At 42.0% G+C, this 24,230-nt stretch overlaps 1 protein-coding gene across 1 annotated transcript; it reads right to left on the reverse strand.

Moving 5' to 3' along the window:
• Window positions 1-14,106: 14,106 nt before the first annotated feature.
• LOC135510726 (zinc finger protein 16-like) lies at window positions 14,107-17,764 on the reverse strand. Its single transcript, XM_064931877.1, has 3 exons — window positions 16,966-17,764; window positions 16,562-16,783; window positions 14,107-16,170 (listed from the first exon to the last, which is right to left on the reverse strand). The coding sequence occupies exons 1-3, from the start codon at window positions 17,699-17,701 to the stop codon at window positions 15,464-15,466; spliced, it is 1,665 nt and encodes a 554-aa protein (XP_064787949.1). The 5' UTR covers window positions 17,702-17,764; the 3' UTR covers window positions 14,107-15,463.
• Between the last annotated feature and the right edge of the window lie 6,466 nt (window positions 17,765-24,230).

Here is a 24,230-nt window from a genome sequence, read left to right on the forward strand (position 1 = left end):
AACTTTTGGCCACAAAGGTGCAGTTCATGTATGAATGTCTTTGAGATAATATTTCAGTCATATCCAATACCAGGAGTATCAAATTCCAGCCTTTGAATGATGCTGTGTCTGCATGTATGTATTACAGTCATACACTTCAACAGTGTTTATCAATCTTGGCCCTGGGACATCAATGGTTACACATGATTTAACTAGTTAAAGGCTGATTTGTAATTCAAATATACAATAATAGAATTTAGATTACACTACACTTCCTATGCATCATGTAAAGACTCTAAAACCGGTTCATCTCAATATCTAATTTCCTTCATCTGCATTGATCTGATAAACACAGGATAGGTGTAGTATTTCATCAAATGAGAGACTTTTCAATTTCAACCAGTAGAGAACGTGAAATGCTTTACTGAAAGAAGTTCATTATCCAGGTGTTATGAATACATGCACTATAAATGTTATAATTGTAAGTTCAAACTTTACTTCAATGCACATCTGCTTTGCCTTATAAAAACAGAGGAAGAAAGAGGTGGCAAGAGAGGTGTAAAAGACAGAAAGGGAAAGAGGTAAGTACATAGGAGCAGGGAAGGCAGAATATGGTTAATGAATCACAGTGCTACCCGAATATTCTCTCAGTTCATCACAATTACATAATAGTGTCTCTAGTCGGCCCGATGGTTATATTAAGAGCGGGTGACCTGGCGATGACGGGACTGGGGGTTGGCATCCTCTCTCACATCAAAACATACCTACAGACGAGAGACAGATGGCGAGAGAGAGCATGTTTTTAAGCCTTGTGTTTTTTTTATTCCGACATTGTCAGTCTGACACTGTCATAATTAGGAGGTGAAATGCAAAACTGACCTTGGATCATTAACTCTGGGACTACTGCATCTCTATCTGTGTTTCAATGTAAAGCATATTTTTAAAAATACTTCCTGTTGGAAGTGGATGCAGAGTACTATATGCTGAAAAACATGAACGGACAGACGAGGACAAACAATATAGCGTAATTATAGAAATAATGAAGTGTATTGCTATTTTCCATGCTTGACACTCTTGCCTATTCTATGAAGGTAGAAGGAGCCACAGTTGTACACCTGAGCCTGCTTACTGCACAACACAATCCATCAATCAGATTGATACATGACTGTGTAGGTGTGGGTTATAGAGTGTCTAATTATTCAAAAGAATTTCAATAAGGGTGACGTAAAATAGCCTAAGACAAAAATAAAAATGTGCAACCCTTTGAGTCCCCAGAACCAGGACTGTGAACCACTGCTCTTCATTGGGACCTCTTCATCTGCAGACAGGCTTTCAAACTCTTTGTATCTGAGGACAGAACACCTCATGAGAAACAGACTTCATTATATTCAAATTAGACCGCATTGAATATCATGTTACTATTATATTCGTCCTCACTTCTAGCCTACTTTGACAGTTGGAGCTGCTGTCCTTTCACGCTCCTCCATGGCTAGCTACCTAAAAATGCATTTGTATTTTTTTTACAGTGATAAATACATAAAGATAGCTAGCTAATATGAAGTTAGGTACAGTGGGTAGAACAAGTATTTGATACACTGCCAATTTTGCAGGTTTTCAAAGCACGTAGAGGTCTGTAATTTTTATCATAGGTACACTTCAACTGTGAGATACGTAATCTAAAACAAAAATCCAGAAAATGACATTGTATGATTTTTAAGTAATTCATTAGCATTTTATTGCATGACATAAGTATTTGATCACCTACCAACCAGTAACAATTCCGGCTCTCACAGACCTGTTCCTTTTTCTTTAAGAAGTCCACCTGTTCTCCACTCATTACCTGTATTAACTGCACCTGTTTGAACTTGTTACCTGTATAAAAGACACCTGTCCACACACTCAATCAAACAGACTCCAACCTTTCCACAATGGCCAAGACCAGAGAGCTGTGTAAGGACATCAGGGATGATATTGTAGACCTGGACAAGGCTGCTATGGGCTACAGGACAATAGGCAAGCAGCTTGGTGAGAAGGCAACAACTGTTGGCGCAATTATTAGAAAATGGAAGAAGTTCAAGATGACAAGTTCAATCACCCTCGGTCTGGGGCTCCATGCAAGATCTCACCTTGTGGGGCATCAACGATCATGAGGAAGGTGAGGGATCAGCCCAGAACTACAAGGACCTGGTCAATGACCTGAAGAGAGCTGGGACCACAGTCTCAAAGAAAACCATTAGTAACACACTACGCCGTCATGGATTAAAATCCTGCAGCGCACGCAAGGTCCCCCTGCTCAAGCCAGCGCATGTCCAGGCCCATTGGAAATTTGCCAATGACCATCTGGATGATCCAGAGGGAGTGGGAATGGGAGAAGGTCATGTGGTCTGATGAGACAAATAGAGCTTTTTGGTCTGAACTCCACTCGCCGTGTTTGGAGGAAGAAGGATGAGTACAACCCCAAGAACACCATCCCAACTGTGAAGCATGGAGGTGGAAACATCATTCTTTGTGGATGCTTTTCTGCAAAAGGGACAGGACGACTGCACCGTATTGAGGGGAGGATGGATGGGGCCATGCATTGCGAGATCTTGGCCAACAACATCCTTCCCTCGGTAAGACCATTGAAGATGGGTCGTGGCTTGGTCTTCCAGAATGACAACGACCTGAAACACACAGCCAGGGCAACTAAGGAGTGGCTCCGTAAGAAGCATCTCAAGATCCTGGAGTGGCCTAGCCAGTCTCCAGACCTGAACCCAATAGAAAATCTTTGGAGGGAGCTGAAAGTCCGTATTGCCCAGAGACAGCCCCGAAACCTGAAGGATCTGGAGAAGGTCTGTATGGAGGAGTGGGCCAAAATCCCTGCTGCAGTGTGTGCAAACCTGGTCAAGAACTACAGGAAACGTATGATCTCTGTAATTGCAAACAAAGGTTTCTGTACCAAATATTAAGTTCTGTTTTTCTGATGTATCAAATACTTATGTCATGCAATAAAATGCAAATTAATTACTTAAAAATAATACAATGTGATTTTCTGGATGTTTGTTTTAGATTCCATCTCTCATAGTTGAAGTTTACCTATGATAAGAATTACAGACCTCTACATGCTTTGTAAGTAGGAAAACCTGCAAAATCGTCAGTGTATCAAATACTTGTTCTCCCCACTGTAGCTGGTGATATTTTATTCACTTAGCCAGCTATCTATACAGTATGTAAAGTTGGCTAGCTAGCTACGTTAGCAGCTCATTTGAATTAGCCTGCACTGTAGCTAACGTAAACTCACCCCATTCCGTACAAATGTGCGCAACCTCAACATTCAAACATGGATACAAAGAAAACTAATGGGACTGTAGCGACTGTGTTGACTTCAAAATCGGGGGTGTGAACTAGGTTTCTATTCAAGCGTTGATCAACATGGTAACGTCTCTATAGTATTGGAGAAAAGTTTAAAAAACGGACCCTCCGTTACATCGTGACATGTCATGTCATAACGTACAGCACGCATAAAGAAACTATTTCTGTCTTACAATCTCTCTCCACCAGGTGTAGCACTTCTCTCATCATTTAAAAACAAGAAATGAACAGTGACGGGGTAAGGGAGGATACCTAGTCATTTTTTGGGTCTTCTTTGCATGCGACCATCATTCTCAAAGCCGCTGTTTATTTCTAAGTTCACTTTAGCACCGCCCTAAAAACCCGATTCAAATTCGACACAAACCTTCAAATAGGTATGTAATGACACATTATATAAACTCTTTATAGAGTTTGATTTACATTTTAGAGGCGATAAGGTGATAAGTTGGACAGATCGAGTGCAAAAAAGCAATTTTCCCATACAACATCTCTCCTTCTCACTATGACGCATTAGTTTCGCATCCCCACCCTCCATTTTTAAAAAGACCCGACGGGGCTCATTGCCTGCTTGAATTATGCAGAAACGGACAGCGTTTAGGTCATGTTGGAAAAGGGAGAAATTGTTCTTTACAATGGTATTGACATTACAGTTGATCTGGAAGTATTACGTTTTGGGGTGCTAAAATAAGGGCAATTGTATGGACCAAGGCGATGTACGAGTTTACGTGAGTTTATGTTAGCCAATAATACATAGTTGTTGTTTTTTACATTTTCGAAGTGTATTTACTTACTAGAACAGGTTATCCCAGCCATGTGGATGATTGGAATCAGGGCAGCAAAGTTTGTTTGTCACCAGAGCGTTTTAGGGCATATTACTATTTATCTATTTACCCATTTAATAACCAGACCTTCATACAAACTTGCTATGCTGAATTCTTGACGCACAATCGAACATGCTGCCATATGCTCCCAGCACGCCCACAAGCGAGCCACACTTGGCGGCCTAAACAGCACGCGGCAATTTACCACTTGCTAGTGAACACGAGCCGTAAGTGACGGACTTACCATTAGGCAGAAGAGGCAATTGCCCCTTCGTCCTCACATCATCAAGGGGCCACGTGAGCTGGGCATAAAGAATCAAAATAATAATAGCACTAAATAATTACTCCGCTGATCCAAACTTCTCACAGTAGCTGGACAAAGATCCAATATAAATAGAATGTTTACTCGCTGTTATACTGCTCCCAAATCGACCTACAGTGGCAAGAAAAAGTATGGGAACGCTTTGGAAAAACCTGGATTTCTGCATAAATTGGTCACAAAATTTGATCTGATCTTCATCTAGGTCACAACAATACACAAATGCTCTGTTCAAGGCATGGTTCACATCAGGCAACGCTTCTTGTGAATATCAAACTCAAATTTTGTGAGTGTTTTTTACAGGGCAAAGCAGCTCTAACCAACATCTCCAATCTCGTCTCACTGATTGGACTCCAGGTTTGCTGACTCCTGACTCCAATTAGCTTTTGGAGAAGTCATTAGCCTAGGGGTTCACATACTTTTTCCAACCTACATGGTGAATGTTTAAATTACGTATTCAATATAGACAAGAAAAATACAATAATTTGTGTGTTATTAGTTTAAGCACAATATGTTTGTCTGTTGTTGTCACTTAGATGAAGATCATATGAAATTTGATGACAATTTTATGCAGAAATCAGTATTTATTTATTTTAAACAACAAAATGTAACGTAAAATGTAATGATATAATAAAATTGCCAGCATAAAAAAGACACGCATTGCTGTTGAACCAGCTTTCATTATATTAAGCCTAAGGCAGGGCTTGGGTTTTGAATTGGATAACAAGGTATTTTTACAGGTTACAGATAACTTCTGAATACGAGGTTCATCGGTATTCATCAAGGTTGTCATCTTTCGTTTCATGATAGACATGGGCACGTAGCCGACATCATGGAGGGGGTTTTAAGCACGTCCAAAACAGGACCTGCATGGCTAAAATAATGTGGGCCTGCCTACAATACATAGATGAAAAGGGGAATGTGGGCTCACTGTTTAACTCCTCTCAAACGTGACATTTTAATAAAGCTTTGGTGATTAAAATTGATTTCCAAGCTGTCTCAGGAGTCAGTCTTGACTACTGCTTTGGGCAGACAAAAAGAAGCCTTCATTGAGAGGAGGGGAGGCTGTGCTTGGTTTTTAATCATATCAAACTAAATGGGGAAAACAAATGTTTTTTATGTTTCTAAATACGAAGTATACATGCACCAAAAGCATGTTAGGCTACTCTTATTCCATGAGCATATGGGCAGTGTGCATCACGGCTGGATAGGCTGCATTTCCAGGGTCAAAATTCAAGCCATAAAGAAAATAGCTTTTGGATGGTCTTAAATATCCTCATCAGCACTGCCTGAAATTAGCTCATTGGATCATGTATTTAAGGACACACCTCTAATATTTCCACCCCACCCATCTGAGCACAAGCGAGCTGATATAAGACTGGTAAATTGCCGAACCTGGCGTTAGGGCCGAAAAATACTCTTTATCGACGGCGCCCGAGGAGCGAAGCATCTTCCGTATGGGTGTGTACAGTAAGTATACACATATGTTACAGCCAGACTTTTTTTTATCCCTCCGCACCCCTTCCCAACGACCACTTGACCTTTACTTGAAGATAGGCACATCTAAATTCCATCTCCCGCATTCACCTTGGAGAACGTTTTAGGGCTTTGCCAAGGATTTATAGATAAAGGGAGAGCTCACACCTGGGCATCTCCTTCTGTGTCAGGGGCTTGGAAGTCATGCTATGGAAGAAAGCGTTCACTAAACAGTATCCAGGCGGACTAGAAAGACAGATCTTTTTCATAGTACATATCATCTTAATCATAATAATCTAAAAGGCCAAACTAATCCTAGATCAGCACTCATACTTTGAGATGCTTTGTGGATATGGGCAATGTGCAACAAAACACGGTACAGTAGAACACAGTCTCATAGAACCACAAAGCACGGCACAGTTAATTTGGGGATTGCTACAGGTACAGCTCTGTATAGACCTACTCTGAGGGGTAAATGTCAGTCGACATCTCCAACCTAGTGCCTACATGTTGAATAATAATGCCTCAATCTCCATCCTCTCACCCACAGATCTGTACCCGGTGTGGCATACACCCGCTGGCAGGTGAGAGTTTAATTAGAAATCCTGGCATTTCCATGTGAATGCAGCATGCCCCCCCCCCCCTCCCCCCAACCTTCCGAAACAGTACTTACCTAACACGCATTATACAAGTCATCATCACAACACACAGGGGAAACTATCCGGGGCCAGGGTAGGCTTCTTTCATCAGAAATGGTTAGTGCCCACTTGCCTGCTGCGTCTGTTGGCTTATTGAACACATGGAAGGCAATGGGATTCAAATGCTAAGCAGACAGAAGCCTTTGTAAATGACCGCTGTAAATCGATGGTGGAGAAGAGGAGGAGAGGGAGGATGTGGGTAGGGATGATGGCTTTGAGAAAGGCCCAGGGGGGAGAAGCATTTATTTAATGGTTATCATTACCAAGTCTATAGTCACAGTGATGAGGTCTCTCCTCATGTCCTTATAGGCCTACACCACTGCATGTTGCGCGTTGCAATTACTATGGTGTCTTAGCCTCCTTTATAGTGCTTAGGAATGAGAGAGCGGGGAGAGAGGGGGACAGATAGAACGAAACAGTAAAGGAGAGAATTTTGCACGCCCAATTTTTCAGTTTTTGATTTGTTAAAAAAGTTAGAAATATCCAATAAATGTCGTTCCAATTCATGATTGTGTCCCACTTGTTGTTGATTCTTCACAAAAAATACAGTTTTATATCTTTATGTTTGAAGCCTGAAATGTGGCAAAAGGTCGCAAAGTTCAAGGGGGCCGAATACTTTCGCAAGGCACTGTATGTGTGAGGAACAGCCAAAGTGTACTAAAGCTGAAGAACATACACAGGTACTTTCCACAGGTGCTGGAGATGTAGAAAATCGCCAACACATGCTCTCACATTGCACATGCTCCCGAGTGATTTTATTTATAACAAAGTTTCCAACCTTGGGTCTTCATCAAGCATCCATATCCCAGGTGGGGGGTGGAAGGTCCTATATACAGGGGCAGTACTCAGAGTGAGGTAAAAATATATAACATTAGTTCACAATGTTAACATTCAATGTTTGGAAATATATGATCATACACAAGGAATGTGATCAATATTTACAGTGATATATAAATATTTTTTTTAACTAGGCAAGACAGTTAAGAACAAATTCTTATTTTCAAGTCAGCGCGGGGGTTTGAACTTGCAACCTTCCGGGTTACTAGTCCAATGCTCTAACCACTAGGCTACCCTGAAGACAGAAGTTTACATACACCTTAGCCAAATACATTTAAACTCAGTTTTTCACAATTCCTGACATTTAATCCTAGTAAAAATTCCCTGTCTTAGGTCAGTTAGGATCACCACTTTATTTTAAGAATGCGAAATGTCAGAACAATAGTAGAGAGAATGATTTATTACAGCTTTTATTTCTTTCATTACATTCCCACTGGGTCAGAAGTTTACATACACTCAATTAGTATTTGGTAGCAATGCCTTTAAATTGTTAACTTCGGTCAAATGTTTCGGGTAGCCTTCCTCAAGCTTCCCACAATAAGTTGGGTGAATTTTGGCCCATTCCTCCTGACAGAGCAGGTGTAACTGAATCAGGTTTGTTGGCCTCCTTGCTCGCACACGCTTTTTCAGTTCTGCCCACACATTTTCTATACAATATTGGAGTGATGGCCACTCCAATACTTTGACTTTGTTATCCTTAAGCCATTTTGCCACAACTTTGTAAAGTATGCTTGGGGTCATTGTCCATTTGGAAGACCCATTTGAGACCAAGCTTTAACTTCCTGACTAATGTCTTGAGATGTTGCTTCAATAAATCCACATAATTTTCCTGCCTCATGAAGCCATCTATTTTGTGAAGCGCACCAGTCCCTCCTGCAGCACAGCACCCCACAACATGATGCTGCCACCCCCGTGCTTCACGGATGGGATGGTGTTCTTCGGCTTGCAAGCCTCCCCCTTTATCCTCCAAACATAATGATGGTCATTATGGCCAAAGAATTATATTTTGTGTTTCATCATACCAGAGGACATTTCTCCAGAAAGTACGATCTTTGTCCCCATGTGCGGTTGCTAAACCGTAGTTTGGCTTTTTTATGGCGGTTTTTGAGCAGTGGCTTTTTCCTTGCTTAGTGGCCTTTCAGGTTATGTCGATATAGGACTCGTTTTACTGTGGATATAGATACTTTTGTACCCGTTTCCTCCAGCATCTTCACAAGGTCCTTTGCTGTTGTTCTGGGATTGATTTGCACTTTTCGCACCCAAGTATGTTCATCTCTAGGAGACAGAACGCGTCTCCTTCATGAGCGGTATGACGGCTGCGTGGTCCCATGGTGTTTATACTTGCGTACTGTTATTTGTACAGATGAACGTGGTACCTTCAGGCATTTGGAAATTTCTCCCAAGGATGAACCAGTGTTCTTGGCTGATTTCTTTAGATTTTTCCATGATGTCAAGCAAAGAGGCACTGAGTTTGAGGCCTTGAAATACATCCACAGGTACACCTCCAATTAACTCAAATTATGTCAATTAGCTTATCAGAAGCTTCTAAGCCATGACATCATTTTCTGGAATTTTCCAAACTGTTTAAAGGCACAGTCACCTTAGTGTATGTAAACGTCTGACCCACTGGAATTGTGATACAGTGAAATAATCTGTCTGTAAACACTTGCTGGAAAGATGACTTGTGTCCTGCACAAAGTAGATGTCCTGACCGACTTGCCAGAACTATAGTTTGTTAACAAGAAATTTGTGGAGTGGTTGAAAAACGAGTTTTAATGACTCCAGCCCACACAATATTCAATTACGATACAAAACACAATTATTTGGACATTTGGAACTATAAAAACGGTTTTAAGTCACTCCTCATTAAGGCCAAGAGGTGACAGTGAGTCGAGCCTGTGGATCCAGAAAGATTCCCTTTTTAAGACGTTTCCTCTCAATGTCACCTCCCCCTGCGTGACATCTTGACCATTTATATTCCTATGTATCTCAGAGAAGTAATAGGATGTCCAGCTTGTATAAAATGAACAGCAACTGTTTTTTTTGTGTGTCACCTTTCTGTATATTGCTGTGGTCCAGGTCTTAAGGCTTCTACAGGGTTTTCCCTATGTAAGATAGACCACATGGACATTTCAACATGTAAACAACATTGGTGTACATGCAGGGTGTAAGGCCTTTGATCTGAAATATTTGTCATGTGTGGGGGTGGGTAAATGAGTCACATTTGTGTGTGAAACTGCATTGAGTACATTGGCCACGTCTGTAATTACCCTCCAGAACCTTGTCCAAGAAAGTTTCCCTTTTCTCTGGTGGATAATCACCGTTTGGGGTCTTTTAAAGACCATACGTGGGGGATATTTATAGATGGGTTTCAATTGTGGGTCAGTATCAATAATGTACCAGTGCTTCCTGATAATGTCCTTAAAATTCTTTCCCCAGTGGTGAGTATCGGGTGAAGGATGAGGGGTTGAAGGCTTTTGGTTGAAGGCTTTCCAACTGTGTTAGCCCATCAAAACGGTCATTGGCATGTTTTACCCAATTGTCTTTGTACCCCCTTTCCTTAAACCTTTGTGTGAGGTCTGTGGCCTGTTTCTGGTAAGAAGCATCAGAGCTGCATATTCCTCTGATGTGGCTGAACTGACTTCCAGGAAGACTTATAATTGGACGTGGATGAACGCTGTCACCTCTAAGGAGGGTGTTCCTGTCCATAGGTTTCCTATAGAGAGGGAGGTTTTGTCCTAAATAACCATCACCTCAAGAAAACTGATTTGAGGTAGGTCATTGTTAATGGTGAAACGAATGTGCTCATTTATAGAGTTTAGATAGGCATGGAATTCCAAGAGTTCTTCCTAGATCCCGGCATAGATCGCTAAAATGTCATCCATATATCTCAGAATTAGGAGAATATGGGAGAGAAAGGGGTTAAGGTCTGGATTCAGCACCACCTGTTTCTCAAACGCTCCTAGATATAGGTTAGCATAATTAGGAGCCATAGTGCTCCCCATCCCTGTTCCTTTGGTCTGGAAGAAAAAGTATCCTCTGAAGAGAAAATTGTTGGAGGTGAGTACCAGTTCAGTCCACTAAAGTGATAATGCCAGAGAAGCCGGGTCCGGCAAACCGTGCCAATATATCCTCCAAACACCGGCTTTGAGGGTATAATCACTTTTATACAACGTGTTACCAACATATTTTTTAAAACAAACTTTAAAATAAACATTTTCATGACCATGTTATTTTGATTAATTAATTTATTTAATTTATCCCATTTCATCCATCCACAAGGTATAGTCCCGACACAAATCTAGCGTTGCTAGAGACGCGACCCAGTCATTCAGTCTTTTTGTTCTGTATCTATGGATGCGACCCAGTCGTTTGTTTTTAACTGGCTGGCAATGTTCTTATCCCTTGCTTGCTAGCTTGCCAACTACGGCCAACTTAGTCACGTCAAAATTTGCAGCCAGGATAACAGCAAAGTAGCGGCAGTTGCATTTGTTTAAACTGTTAGTGACATTTATTTGGGTACATCCATAACATTGAGTTAATGAGGTGCGATTTCGCCTGGCATAGAAAATGTGCTCACTCATCAGGACACTGTTGTTCAGAGGAGCTAGCCAACAACACAGCTACAGTAACACAATCACTGCAAACTAAAGCTGGAAAGAGTGCAAATTAGTTGCGTTTCGTTGTACCTTTTTTCAATTGACATTTTTGTTGTATTTGTCCATAAAAATAATGCCAGCTGATTCATGATTTAGACTGGCTGAAAAACAGTGCCTGCCTTTCTGTCTCGTCCCGACACGTTCATTACTATGGGACAGCAGGAGATCGAATTTGAATATTGAAACAATGTTGCAAATGTTGGAGAGACAGACAGCAAGGTTGATACACATCTCCGCTGTTGAAAACAAAATGTTCATCAAAAAGAAATGTGAGATAATATCTACATGCTTTTTATGGTGGAGATCAAGTTTATAAATTGCCTGGCTGGGCTGATGAGACAGTGGATTGCACAGTCAGATGGAACAGAGTAAATAGGCATTTTAACGTCATAGATTTAGCTGGTGGCAACTTGTGGAATAGACACCAGCTGGAATGCGGTTTTAACCAATCAGCATTCAGGATTAGACCCACCCACTGTATAAAATACAATTAGGGCTAGGAAGAGCGTTAAGGGGACGTTCATTGAGGTAGAACTTGAGGGCCTCTAGGCTGACCTGATGGGGGATGTTAGTGAAGAAGTACTCAAAGTTGTGTCTCCATATGTCAGTCTCTCTCTAGCAGTTGGAGAGTTGATGCATGGCTAGGCTCAGTGACTGATGGAAATCCCTAAGGGTATCATCTCTGAATTACAGCACACTGCAATGGTGGATTCAAGTGTGTGTGTCCCCACAAGAATAGTAGACTAAGACAAATTTGGCAAACTGGGGACATTTTGTTAGTCCCCACAAGGAAAAATACTATTTCTAGGGGTTTAGGGTTAAGGTTGGAATTAGGGTTAGGAGTTAAAGGTTTAGGAGTTAGGGTTAGGGGTTAGTTTAGAGTTAGGGAAAATATGATTTTGAATGGCAATCAATTGTGTCCCCCAACAAGGTTAGTTAAACAAGACTGTGTGTGTGTGTGTGTGTGTGTGTGTGCGCGTCAGAGAAAGAGAGCAAGAGAAGGAGATGGAGAATGTGAAGATGACGAAACGAGAAGGAAGGAGAGGTGTAGTCAGGACATCTCCATTTGATGCATGTTGATTGCCATGCAGGTAGAAGAAAGAGTTCTTGAGTGCAGCTACAGTATAGTACAAGCATTCCCATTCACTTGCTGCACGGCTCTGTGGTTGAGCCAAGGTCTTTCCAGGTAGTGCATGACACACGCATCCACACACTGCAGGTTAACAGGCTGTATACAGCAGAAGGTTAGTGCCTCCTACAGGCTGTGTGTGAGACGACCTGCAGTGTTACCAGACGGAGTAGGGGACAGTGAAAAGAGCCTGCCATTTCTCACACAGACATACACAAGCGCACACACACACACACATATTTGTTCAATGCCAGGTGCCTTTTCACACCATATCAATCAATTCAAGGCATAAAGGCTAGTATCAGGGCTCTTTCATAGTGGTGGTAGCTTTCATACTTAACCTCCCCGTCACCTCCCCTATTTGTCCATACACTTTCTTCTATCATTCAATAATGATTTCCTTTTAATGTACAACCTGGTATTTTATTGCTGGTACTGCAGAAATTCCCACCAGAGCTGTTGCCAGATAACTTAATGTTCATTTCTCCAACGTCCCTTTAGAGAATTTGGCAGTACGTCCTATCGAGCCTCACAACTGCAGACCACGTGCATAGCATTGTGTGGGTGATAGGTTTGCTGACATCAAAATTGTGAACAGTGCCACATGGTGGTGGTGGGGTTATGGTATCGACAGGTATACTCTACAGACAACACAATTTTTATTTTATCGATGGCCATTTTAATGCAGAGATACCGTGACAAGATCCCGAGGCCCGTTGTTGTTTCATTCATCCTCCACAGTCACCTCATGTTTCAGCATGATAATGCACGGCCCCATGTCACAAGGATCTGGACACAATTCCTGGAAGCTGAAAATGTCCCAGCTCTTTCATGGCCTGCATACTCACCAAACGTGTCACCACCCATTGAGCATGTGTGTGATGCGCTGGATCGACAGCCATTGAAGAGGAGTGGGACAACATTCCACAGGCCACAATCAACAGCCTGATCAACTCTGTTCAAAGGAGATTTGTTGTGCTGCATGAGACAAATTATGATTAAACCAGACACTGACTGGTTTTCTGATCCACGCCCCTACTTTTTTAAAAGGTATCTGTGACCAACAGACACATATCTGTATTCCCAGTCATGAAATCCATAGATCAGGGCCTGATCAATTGACCGATTTCCTTACTGTAAACACAGTAAAATCTTTGAAATGATTGCATTTATACTTTTGTTCAGTATACTTCCTGCCCGAGTCTGTTAACTTTAGATATCATCAGGGATAGCAAAGAATAAAGGACCACATTTCCACAGTCAGCGGCCTGTTTTGAATGAATCTGTTTATGTTGCAAATGTACTGCCCTTCATGTTTGGACGGAAGTGTCTCTGGCATGTAGGCCTACTGGGCTAAAATGCTACTAGCGATCTCCTGCTCTGTCTCGCTCTCTGCGGCTTTCCAACAATTCTGATGTCTTTAGTGGGAGCCACTGTGTGTGTGTGTGTGTATATAAAGGGCTTGTCGTGATCAGTGATGGAGTGTCGTAATTTTTATCTCCTATTTGATTGTCCCTCTGCAGTGGGCAGATGAAGACACAGCTGCACAGACACAGAAACGCAGTGCCCGCTGGTTATACAAAAGAAGTACACAAACGCACACAAATCTACCATCTCAAGTGAGTTACCAAGGCTCTCTGGGCACTGACTGTTCCTTCAAAATGTACACCATTTAAACATGTTCTATTCCAAGTATGCCAGTCCTTACATCCCGTCCCTCTCCTTATCTTAGTCCAAGTCCACATCAGGAAGTCTTTGTCAATGGGGGGGGGAGTATTAGCATTGTTGACAGTACACTCACACAACACAAAGCACCACATAGGATGCAGATGGTCAATTATTAGCTTTTCACATTTACCGTTTTAATACGAATTGTTTACCAGATATTTTTTTGACAAATTGGTGCTTCTTTTGTTGTGTGTTCAACAGTCACATACAGTATTGGGGATATTTTCCAGCTACACAATTGGGGTGAATTGAGACGAGGGGTCATTTTTCCCCCATATAATTCACCTTGAACTGAATGTTTTCCTGAACCGTGTAGATAACTAGTCGAGAGGGGTTCATTTGAAAGGGCTACAGATATCAGGACTGCGTTCAGTTGTCAAACGTTGCAGATAGAAATGCCATAGAGCTGACTTGATTCCTTGTTCTACATGCCAGAGAGGTAGCAAGGAACTGAACAAAAAATGTCTCACATGATGATGTCATCATCATCATGCAGGTGGACATACCAAAAAGTTGTAAAGAATATAGTGTCAGTAATATAGGTTACGTCATTATAAAAAAAGAAGATAAAAATGCCAACTCATCTGCTCTGGGCAGAATAGTCGCTGGTAGGTAAGTGAGGTTAAAACAGTCAGCAGTGCCACTGTGAAACTTAATTTGTGCAGTAATATAAGAAGTCCACAAGGTGGCAGCAAAGTCACACTTCTCTTAGTAGTGTGAGACCTCTTCCCAACAGGATATGCCAACATGGGTCCTATTTGAATACAACTAAAATGAATCCTTCCTTCCTTCCTAGAAATAATCCCTGATCTGACTGTTTTTTTATTTATTTAACCTTTAACTAGGAAAGTCAGTTAAGAACAAATTCTTATTTACATTGACGGCCTACCCCGGCAAATCCATAACCCGAACGACGCTGGGCCAATTGTGCGCCACCCTATGGGACTCCCAATCACGGACGGTTGTGGTACAGCCTGGAATCGAACCAGGGTCTGTAGTGACGCCTCTAGCACTGAGATGCAGTGCCTTAGACTGCTGTGCCACTCGGGGTTGGTGAAAAATATTGCTTTCACCTATACTATCATTAAGCAATAATGCCCGAGGTGCCTTATTGCTATTATTGTTATCACCGTAATTAGAGCAGTATACGGTCTGATATACCAAGGTTGTCTGCCAAATCAGCATTCAGGGCTCAAAACACCTAGTTTATAATGTTGAATAAGTCATGGATTATTTCACAGAAGTGGGAAGGAGGGATGTGTTTCTGAAGTATTGGAACAGGATCATGCTTTCATCTCTTTATCATGATGCACTTTGACCTTTCCCATCATGGCACACTCCCTTTTGAGTCTGTATGGTGCTTGTCTTTAGACAGACAATGTTCCTGCCTCAGTCTCCTCAACAGCATATCAATCAATAGGCTCCAGCAGTAGGCCAGCCTAGGTCCAAGGTAACAAGTGTCACTGTCACTGTATTGGGGTGCAGCGGTGGCTCTTGTAGGTGCCCAGGTGACGGAAGCTCCTCCCACATTGCTGGCAGCAATAGGGTGTGGCACCACTATGGATCCTCTGGTGGGTATACAGGTTACCAAGCTCCTTGAAGCGCCGCCCACACTGCTGGCACGCGTAGGGGCTCTCCCCTGTATGCACCCGTTGGTGCCTCTTTAAGCCGGAGAGCACCGGGAAGCCTTTCCCACACTGGGGGCAAGGGAAGGGGCTCTGCCCGCCATTGTGCCCCAGCCGGTGACTCTTCAATCGGGCAGCGTGCCGGAACCTCTCCCCACACTCGGGGCATATGAAGGGCTTTTCCCCTGTATGGATGCGCTGGTGCTGCCGTAGGTTGCCCAAGTAGTTGAAATGGCGGCCACAGTCGCCACACTCGTAGCCCCCTTCCACTTTCTTCTCCCTCGTACCTCCCCCGCCTCCTCCTCGTGCTAGGCTCATCCCCCCAGACCCAGCCCCCATGCTCCCACCTTCCAGCACCCCCAACCCCCGTTTTGAGTTACTGCTACCCTCCCCCAGGGTGAGGAGTGTGGTGGAGGTGGACTGCAGGGCGCTGTGGGTGCCGGTGGTGTTGCCATGTATCAGTTTGATGTGTTCCTCCAGGAACAAGGAGTCGGGGCAGAAGGTTCCACACAGCGGGCAGAGGTATGTGTGGGAGGGAAACTGCTGGCCTGTGAAATGACACATTAATGATTACAGTTATTGCACTCAGTCCACTAGAGTTCCTAAGCATGGAATTGAAGCATGCAGCCAAAGCAGCAGCAATAAGGATTGGTCAGAAGGTTGTCAACACACTGCAAAACTTTTTTTAACTTGTAATTTTGCTAAATAAATGGAGCAAAAGCAACAACAACAAAAAAATCGATGTGCAGAGATGAAGACCCTCAATGTCACAAATTAATGACCCTGAAGAAGGCACAGTGATGCCGAAACGTTGGTAAATACCCATTAAATTGCTGGGAGATTACACATGGCGTGTGCAACTTTATTTTTGATAGTTCACAAATGAATGACGACATGAAATGAAAGCGTAAAGGTCCTCTCCCTCTCCCCTCACCTCACCTGGTTCTAGTCGATCCACATGGTCCTCCACAGAACCGTCCCCCTCCCCTCCTGAGGAGGCCTGGGGGGCCAGGGGAAAGTCAGGGGTGTGGGCGTCATGGGAGAAAGGTGCTGAGGGATGCTCCAATCCACCATCCCTTTCGTTTGACTCATCACCCTCTTCCTCGTCTTTCTCTTCTTCGTCTTCATCTGGTATTGTCTCACATTTAGGCTCCCTCATACCTGCATAAACAAACGCATATTTAGGCTTTTATGATGCCCATTTACAGAAAAGTCGAGTGGGCCTATACAGCCTTTACATAGACACATGCAATGGTGCAAGACTGGACAGCATCCAGCATATCAATTCCCAATGTATACCCTACACCATGACCAATGCACATAACAGTGATTGGTGAGTTTACCTTTCAAATCCGACGTGTACTCCACACCCGTCATCCATTCATAGTCGTAGATCCGTTTGCTTCCCGATGGTAGTATGCCGAATAGGTCATCCGTGTTCGAGTCCGACTCCTCATCCCCAGACCCCGCGTCAGGGATGGTGTCCGACCACAGGTTGAGGGAGTGCGGCTGGGGTTCGTGGCGGCTGTCCCTGTCACTACCAGACGGAGGATTGGTCGGGTCGCTGTCCGCTTCAGCCCCCCGTGAATTCTTATCTTTCATCAGATAATCGCAAATTGCATTGATGTTTTCTTTCTTTACGCCAGGCATGGCTGGTTTGGCTTTCTTGGGGTCGTTGCTGTGCTTGCTGCCCGAATGGAAGTCTGATTTTCGGAATACAGATGATGCCTCGGTGGTCATTCCGCTGGGGTACGGGTCCCTACCGTCTCTTTGTATCTCCAGCCTTGCTTTAAGGACTTCAATTTCGTCTGTTTTCTCCCGCAGCTCAATTTTCAGAACCCGTATCCTGACGCTGACAATTTTCCTGATTTTGGACAATGCTGTTTCGAGCACCACTGTTATGTTTCTTCCAAGGTGTTCGGTGATGTCGCTCACCGAGCAGAGTAGCTCCTCGTCGGGTTCGAATTCCAATAAATCATCTTCGGCTCTCGCCGTAGGCCCCGGCGTGTCCATGAATGTGTTTTGGGGGTCGGGAGAAAGGCTTGTTTCGGTGAAACTGTGGTTTCTTTTGCGGCTCATGTCTTTGGAGGCTTTAAAGTTAGCTAGCTAACAGACTAGCTACTGTGGTTGGTTAGAAGGAGAGTCTCGTCAGCAACACTTAAAAAATAACTTCCGGGTCATGGAATTTCGGGTGAACGTTCAAAGTACAAGTACCCCACGTAATAGTAGAAAAGTGCCATTAACCTGTATTTATTTATTCATAATGTATGAAAAATATTTGTCTAAACCATTAACAATGATTCATATTTGTTCATATTTAAGGGACATTTGTATTACATTTGTGGTCAAATAAATGCCCCCATATATGCATGACATAAACTGTCTTATAGAGGGAAAACGATTATTTGTTCCGATGTAAAAGTGGTCGGGAGTACTCAGTAGGGTCTGTGGAATCTATGTCTGGTGTGATTTCATTGGGCTCTGAATAATATGGAGTGTTACTTGTCTTTTAATGTGGTCATACAGCTTAAAACTCATATTGCCTTCAGAACAGCCTCAATTCGTTGGGGGCCTGGACTCTACAAGGTGTTGAAAGCGTTCCACAGGGATGCTGGCCGATGTTGATCTTTTGCCTTGCCCATTCATCCTCTGAATGGCATACATACACAATCCATGTCTCAATTGTCTCAAGGCTTAAAAGTCCTTCTTTAATCTGTCTCCTCCCCATCATCATATCTCCAATCCAAAGTTAAATGTAGAATTGGCTTCCTATTTCGCAACAAAGCATCCTTCACTCATGCTGCCAAACATACCCTTGTAAAACTGACCATCCTACCAATCCTCGACTTTGGCGATGTCATTTACAAAATGGCCTCCAATACCCTACTCAACAAATTGAATGCAGTCTATCACAGTGCAATCCGTTTTGTCACCAAAGCCCCATATACTACCCACCATTGTGACCTGTACGCTCTCGTTGGCTGGCCCTCGCTTCATACTCGTCGCCAAACCCACTGGCTCCATGTCATCTACAAGACCCTGCTAGGTAAAGTCCCCCCTTATCTCAGCTCGCTGGTCACCATAGCATCTCCCACCTGTAGCACACGCTCCAGCAGGTATATCTCTCTCTAGTCACCCCCAAAACCAATTCTTTCTTTGGCCGCCTCTCCTTCCAGTTCTCTGCTGCCAATGACTGGAACGAACTACAAAAAGCACTGAAACTGGAAACACTTATCTCCCTCACTAGCTTTAAGCACCAACTGTCAGAGCAGCTCACAGATTACTGCACCTGTACATAGCCCACCTATATTTTAGCCCAAACAACTACCTCTTTCCCTACTGTATTTAATTTATTTATTTTGCTCCTTTGCACCCCATTATTTTTATTTCTACTTTGCACATTCTTCCATTGCAAATCTACCATTCCAGTGTTTTACTTGCTATATTGTATTTACTTTGCCACCATGGCCTTTTTTTGCCTTTACCTCCCTTATCTCACCTCATTTGCTCACATCGTATATAGACTTGTTTATACTGTATTATTGACTGCATGTTTGTTTTGCTCCATGTGTAACTCTGTGTCGTTGTATGTGTCGAACTGCTTTGCTTTATCTTGGCCAGGTCGCAATTGTAAATGAGAACTTGTTCTCAACTTGAAATAAATAAATAAAATCTACACTGATTTAAGTGGATTTAACAAGTGACATATATAAGGGATTATAACTTTCACCTGGATTCACCTGGTCAGTCTATGTCATGGCAAGAGCAGGTGTTCTTAATGTTTTGTATACTCAGTGTATTTGCCTTATAGAGAAAAATGTATTATTTGTGCCAATATAAAAGTGGGATCTGGGAGTACTCAGTAGGGTTTGTAGAATCTATATATGGTGTCATGGGGCTCTGAATAATACAGAGTGTTAGTGGCCTTTTATAGCGGTTAAACAGTGTTACGCATTAGTTACCCATTTGAATGTTTCTGAATGCTATAAGTGAATACTTAGAGCTGACCAAGTGAAACAGTCTCCTCACTTTAAAAATGCCATTTCACAGTTTGAAGCATTGAATTCAGGGACATTTTCACAATCCATGGTTCAGGAACAACTTCATTACAGTAGTGTAAAGGAAATAGAATGAATCAACAAATGGCTGCACAAAGCCACATTTTGTCTAGTTACATATGACAGGAAAAGTAATGTCGAGGTTCTCCACTTGGGTCTGAAAGAAGTTATTAATTTATGCACCACCTTCAAATGCAAGGCATGTGATTCCTCAAAACATAAAGACATTCCCAAGCCAACTCAGGGGAAACTGTCTTCATTAACTGAGGATTTTGATAAAATAAGCACTAGAGATTGGTTCAGGGATAAGACTGTTTGCCAACAGTTCCAGAATGTTCTGAGAGGATAGATGTTCTACATAAGGTACCTGGAATAGCACACAAGTGGTGGCATTTTGAGAATGTAATTATTCTTGTGAATTTAAAAAAAACATTGGATGGCCATATCTATAAACATGAAAAATAGAGTATGCGGTCGCAATAGTATAACATTGAGTGTTAAAGTAATTAACTCCTTAAAGCAGTATGAGAAGGAACTGGAGGTCATTCTTCACTGACTACAGAAATATCTTGTGCTACAGTATTTGGCATTACATGAAAAGGTTGTGGACATTGTTCTGAATTATGAATTTTCTCATCATTGTGGGAATTTCAAAGCTCAGGTAGATGGAGGTAGTTGTGGTCTCAATATGTGTTGGTTCACTAAAGCGGTCGTATTTGGAGATAACGTCAATGAATTAATTCACAATAACATGAGATGTTGTATTTTGCATTAATGTTATTTAAGAACGTGTATATCAGATTCATTGAGTATAAGGGTGAACATGATCCCCCTAAAAAAAAAAATCTTATTTGATTAGTAGAGACCCCACTGAGTATTTCCTGCCCCACTTTAGATGAGACAGGTAGATGAGACAGGTAGAATAGTTTTCTTTCTAAGAGCCCATATGTATCCCATGCACAGTGTATTACAGTGTATTCAAATTGGGGGCTATGGAAGGTCGGAGAACAAAGTGTTGCTGGATATTTTCTACACAGTCCTCCTCAAAAAACAAATCATATTTGGTTAGTGGAGACCCTATATTTTCACCGCACTTTAGCTGAGGCAGGTAGTAAGGTTTTCATACTACCGTGCTATATTTGTACCGTATATTGTCCAGGTGGCCATGCAACCTATTTAGCCATAGTAAAAGTCCAGCAACACTTGCTATGACCTAGCTTTCAGGTCAAGCTCACCTGTTTTGTATTCTAGGAACTCTAGTGAGTAGACTGCACCCTGTTTGTTTTGGACACACAATCAAACTTTTTTTTCCTGTTGAGTGCAATTTGTTTGTGCAATACAACAGAAATGCAATAAGACTTTTATTAAACATTACATTTCAAAATTGAATCCTTGAACAATAGTAAATAAACAATAGTAATATTGTTGTTGGTTTTACCCGTAGGGAGTTATGTTCTTGACATTAATTTACTTAAGCTCCAACCATTTCTCAATGTGCTCCACCTTATAATATTCTTTATCTTATATTTTTATTTTATTTCATCTTTATTTAACTAGGCAAGTCAGTTAAGAACAAATTCTTATTTACAATGACGGCCTGCGAACAGTGGGTTTTGTTCAGGGTCAGAAGGACAGATTTTTACCTTGTCATCTTTTTTTATACATAACTTTAACATTATGCGCTGCAGTTTTTGTTGTTGTTGATTTCGTACAGTTTTACGACTTTTATTTTAAAGGCAAAATCCAAAAAGCGGAAGTCTTAATGTGGGTAGGATCCAGCTAGTGTTGCTGTCGTGACGCTGTGACAGTACGGTCAGAGTTTCTAAAGCCAGAGGCGCAACATCGCGAGACGCTTGTAAAACAGACTGAACAGACCAGGCTGTGGTTTGGGATTTGAGAAGACAGTGAGAGAAGTGAAAAGTATTCCTTAGTTGTTAATTACATTTTTTCGAAATCTAAAGGCACAACCTAGATTCAAGCGAATGTTTTAAGTAGTTGAACATGTTATTACTCCAACCTCGTGAAAGTGACAAACGGACACGTTTTCATTTTCATATCGAGATTCATTTTCAATTTGTCAAAAAGTTTTGTGGTACTTATTGCTTTTTTTTACACACATATTGATACTTTCAAAATAATAGTTCAGTTCTATCTTAAATAATGTGAAGAAGGGTTTGTTCTCCACCCACTTCATTTTATGGATAAAGAATCTACCATAAAAAAAATTAACAATGAAAGTTAAATCAGTGTCCATATCATTTGATCAAAATAAAACATCATATCAGAGTCTCTCAAATTAACATTAATAGTTGTTTCTTTTAAAATAAAATCTTCTAACTCACTCCAAACTCTTCTGACATAAGAAAAGTCCCAAAATAAAGATCTTTACAGGGTAGATTATTTGAATGAGTTTGTATACTTATTTCACCTTATTAGATATTACAAATGACAATATTTGCCAGACAACAACCAGACTTTGTTCCAGTTCACTTGTCCTAGGGCTGCATTTCAGTAAATTTTTAGCAGAGGGAATAGTAACATCTTGACATAATTTTCTTATATACATGTTATTACATTTATAGTTGCCAATGTCACCATGACATCGCCTACAAGTGTGAGCTGGGATTTCTATTGTAGAAGCAGTTTCTGCCTATCTTCATACGGTACTGTCTTTGGTATAGAATATGAACATAGGCTGAAACTGCTTCTCCAATAGAAATCCCCTGATTGCATCTGGGTTTAGACATCCAGTCATGCACCACAGAATTCAAAGTGCAGATTTCTGTGCAAATGGGTGGTTGATTGTGGACTTCAGGAAACAGCAGAGGGAGCACCCCCCTATCTACATCGAGGGGACCGCAGTGGAGAAGGTGGAACGTTTTAAGTTCCTCTGCGTACGTATCACTGACGAACTGAAATGGTCCACCCACACAGACGGTGTGGTGAAGAAGGCACATCAGCACCTCTTCAACCTCAGGAGGCTGAAGAAATTTGTCTTGTCGCCTAAAACCCTCACAAACTTTTACACATGCACAATTGAGAGCATCCTGTCGGGCTGTATCACCGCCTGGTACGGCAACTGCACCACCCACAACCGCAGGGCTCTCCAAAGGGTGGTGCAGTCTGCACAACACATCACCGGGGGCAATCTACCTGCCCTCTAGGATACCTACAGTACCCGATATCACAGGAAGGCCAAAAAGATCATCAAGGACATCAACCACCCGAGCCACTGCCTGTTAACCCCTTTACCATCCAGAAGGCGAGGTCAGTACAGGTGCATCAAAGCTGGGACCGAGAGACTGAAAAACAGCATCTATCTCAAGGCCATCAGACTGTTAAACAGCCATCACTAGCACAGAGAGGCTGCTGCCTACATACAGACTTGAAATCATTGGCCACTTAATAAATGGAACACTAGTCACTTTAAAAATGCCACTTTAATAATGTTTACATATTTTGCATTGCTCATCTAATATGTATATACTGTATGTATATACTGTATTCTATACTATCTGTTGCATCTTCTGTGTATTAGGTATTTGTTGTGGAATTGTTAGATATTACTTGTTAGATATATTCCCCCACTGTCGGAACTAGAAGCACAAGTATTTCGCTACACTCGCAATAACATCTGCTAACCATGTGTATGTGACCAATAAAATTGGATTTGATTTGAGAAGTTCTGGCCATGCTTTTCAAGTCTTTCTTGTTGTATTTTCTTCAAGCTTCCAGCAGGTGTCAGTGTTGACCAAAAAACCATATAGGCCAACGTTGACCTTTTGAATCCATTAGTCTTTCACACCCGCCCTAAATACTATGATTTATTTACCAGTCCTTCCTGTCAGAAATATTATTTGGGTTCATCTCCACCACATAATGCTATTATATAACTGTCCATGCCATAAAAGGGAGTCGTGGAGGCATTATAGGTCATTCTATATCAGGAGATATTTCCCAGTCACTGTACCAGAGTACCCACCCCCTTCTCCCCACACCATCCTTAAATAGCCACCAACCAAGTGTGAGTCGAGGTCTAATACATAGGCCTACACATATAGCCCGGTGGTTGGCCATACATAGTTTAACAAGCTAGGTTGATCTTACTGCTGCAGTTGGATGGACTGCTGCAGTTGGATGGTTGCAGGTAGCCTAGCAGTTAAGAGGATGTTTGTGCCAGTAACCAAAACGTTGCTGGTTTGAATCCCTGTGCCGACGAGGGGAAAGATTTTGCCGATGTGGCCTTGAGCAAGGCACTTAACCCCAATTGCCCTTGTAAGTCGCTCTGGATGAGAGTGACTGCTAAATTACTCAAATGTAAATATTTATGTAACTTTATGTCACTAATATTAAATGCAATACGCTCATTAAGAAACATTTATTGACATCAGGTTTATATTTCCGTATGCAGGCTGAGATTGAGATAGGAGTTTCACGTTTAAAAGTTGTCCATCTGCTACACCAATTAAACAACTGCCTGCTGCCCTCATGTGGGGGACATGACAGGCAAACAGTGGTAAATAGAAATGGTATCTAGGCTACTCATACAG

Source organism: Oncorhynchus masou, chromosome 23 (assembly GCF_036934945.1).
Source record: "Oncorhynchus masou masou isolate Uvic2021 chromosome 23, UVic_Omas_1.1, whole genome shotgun sequence".
Lineage (NCBI taxonomy): Eukaryota > Metazoa > Chordata > Actinopteri > Salmoniformes > Salmonidae > Oncorhynchus > Oncorhynchus masou.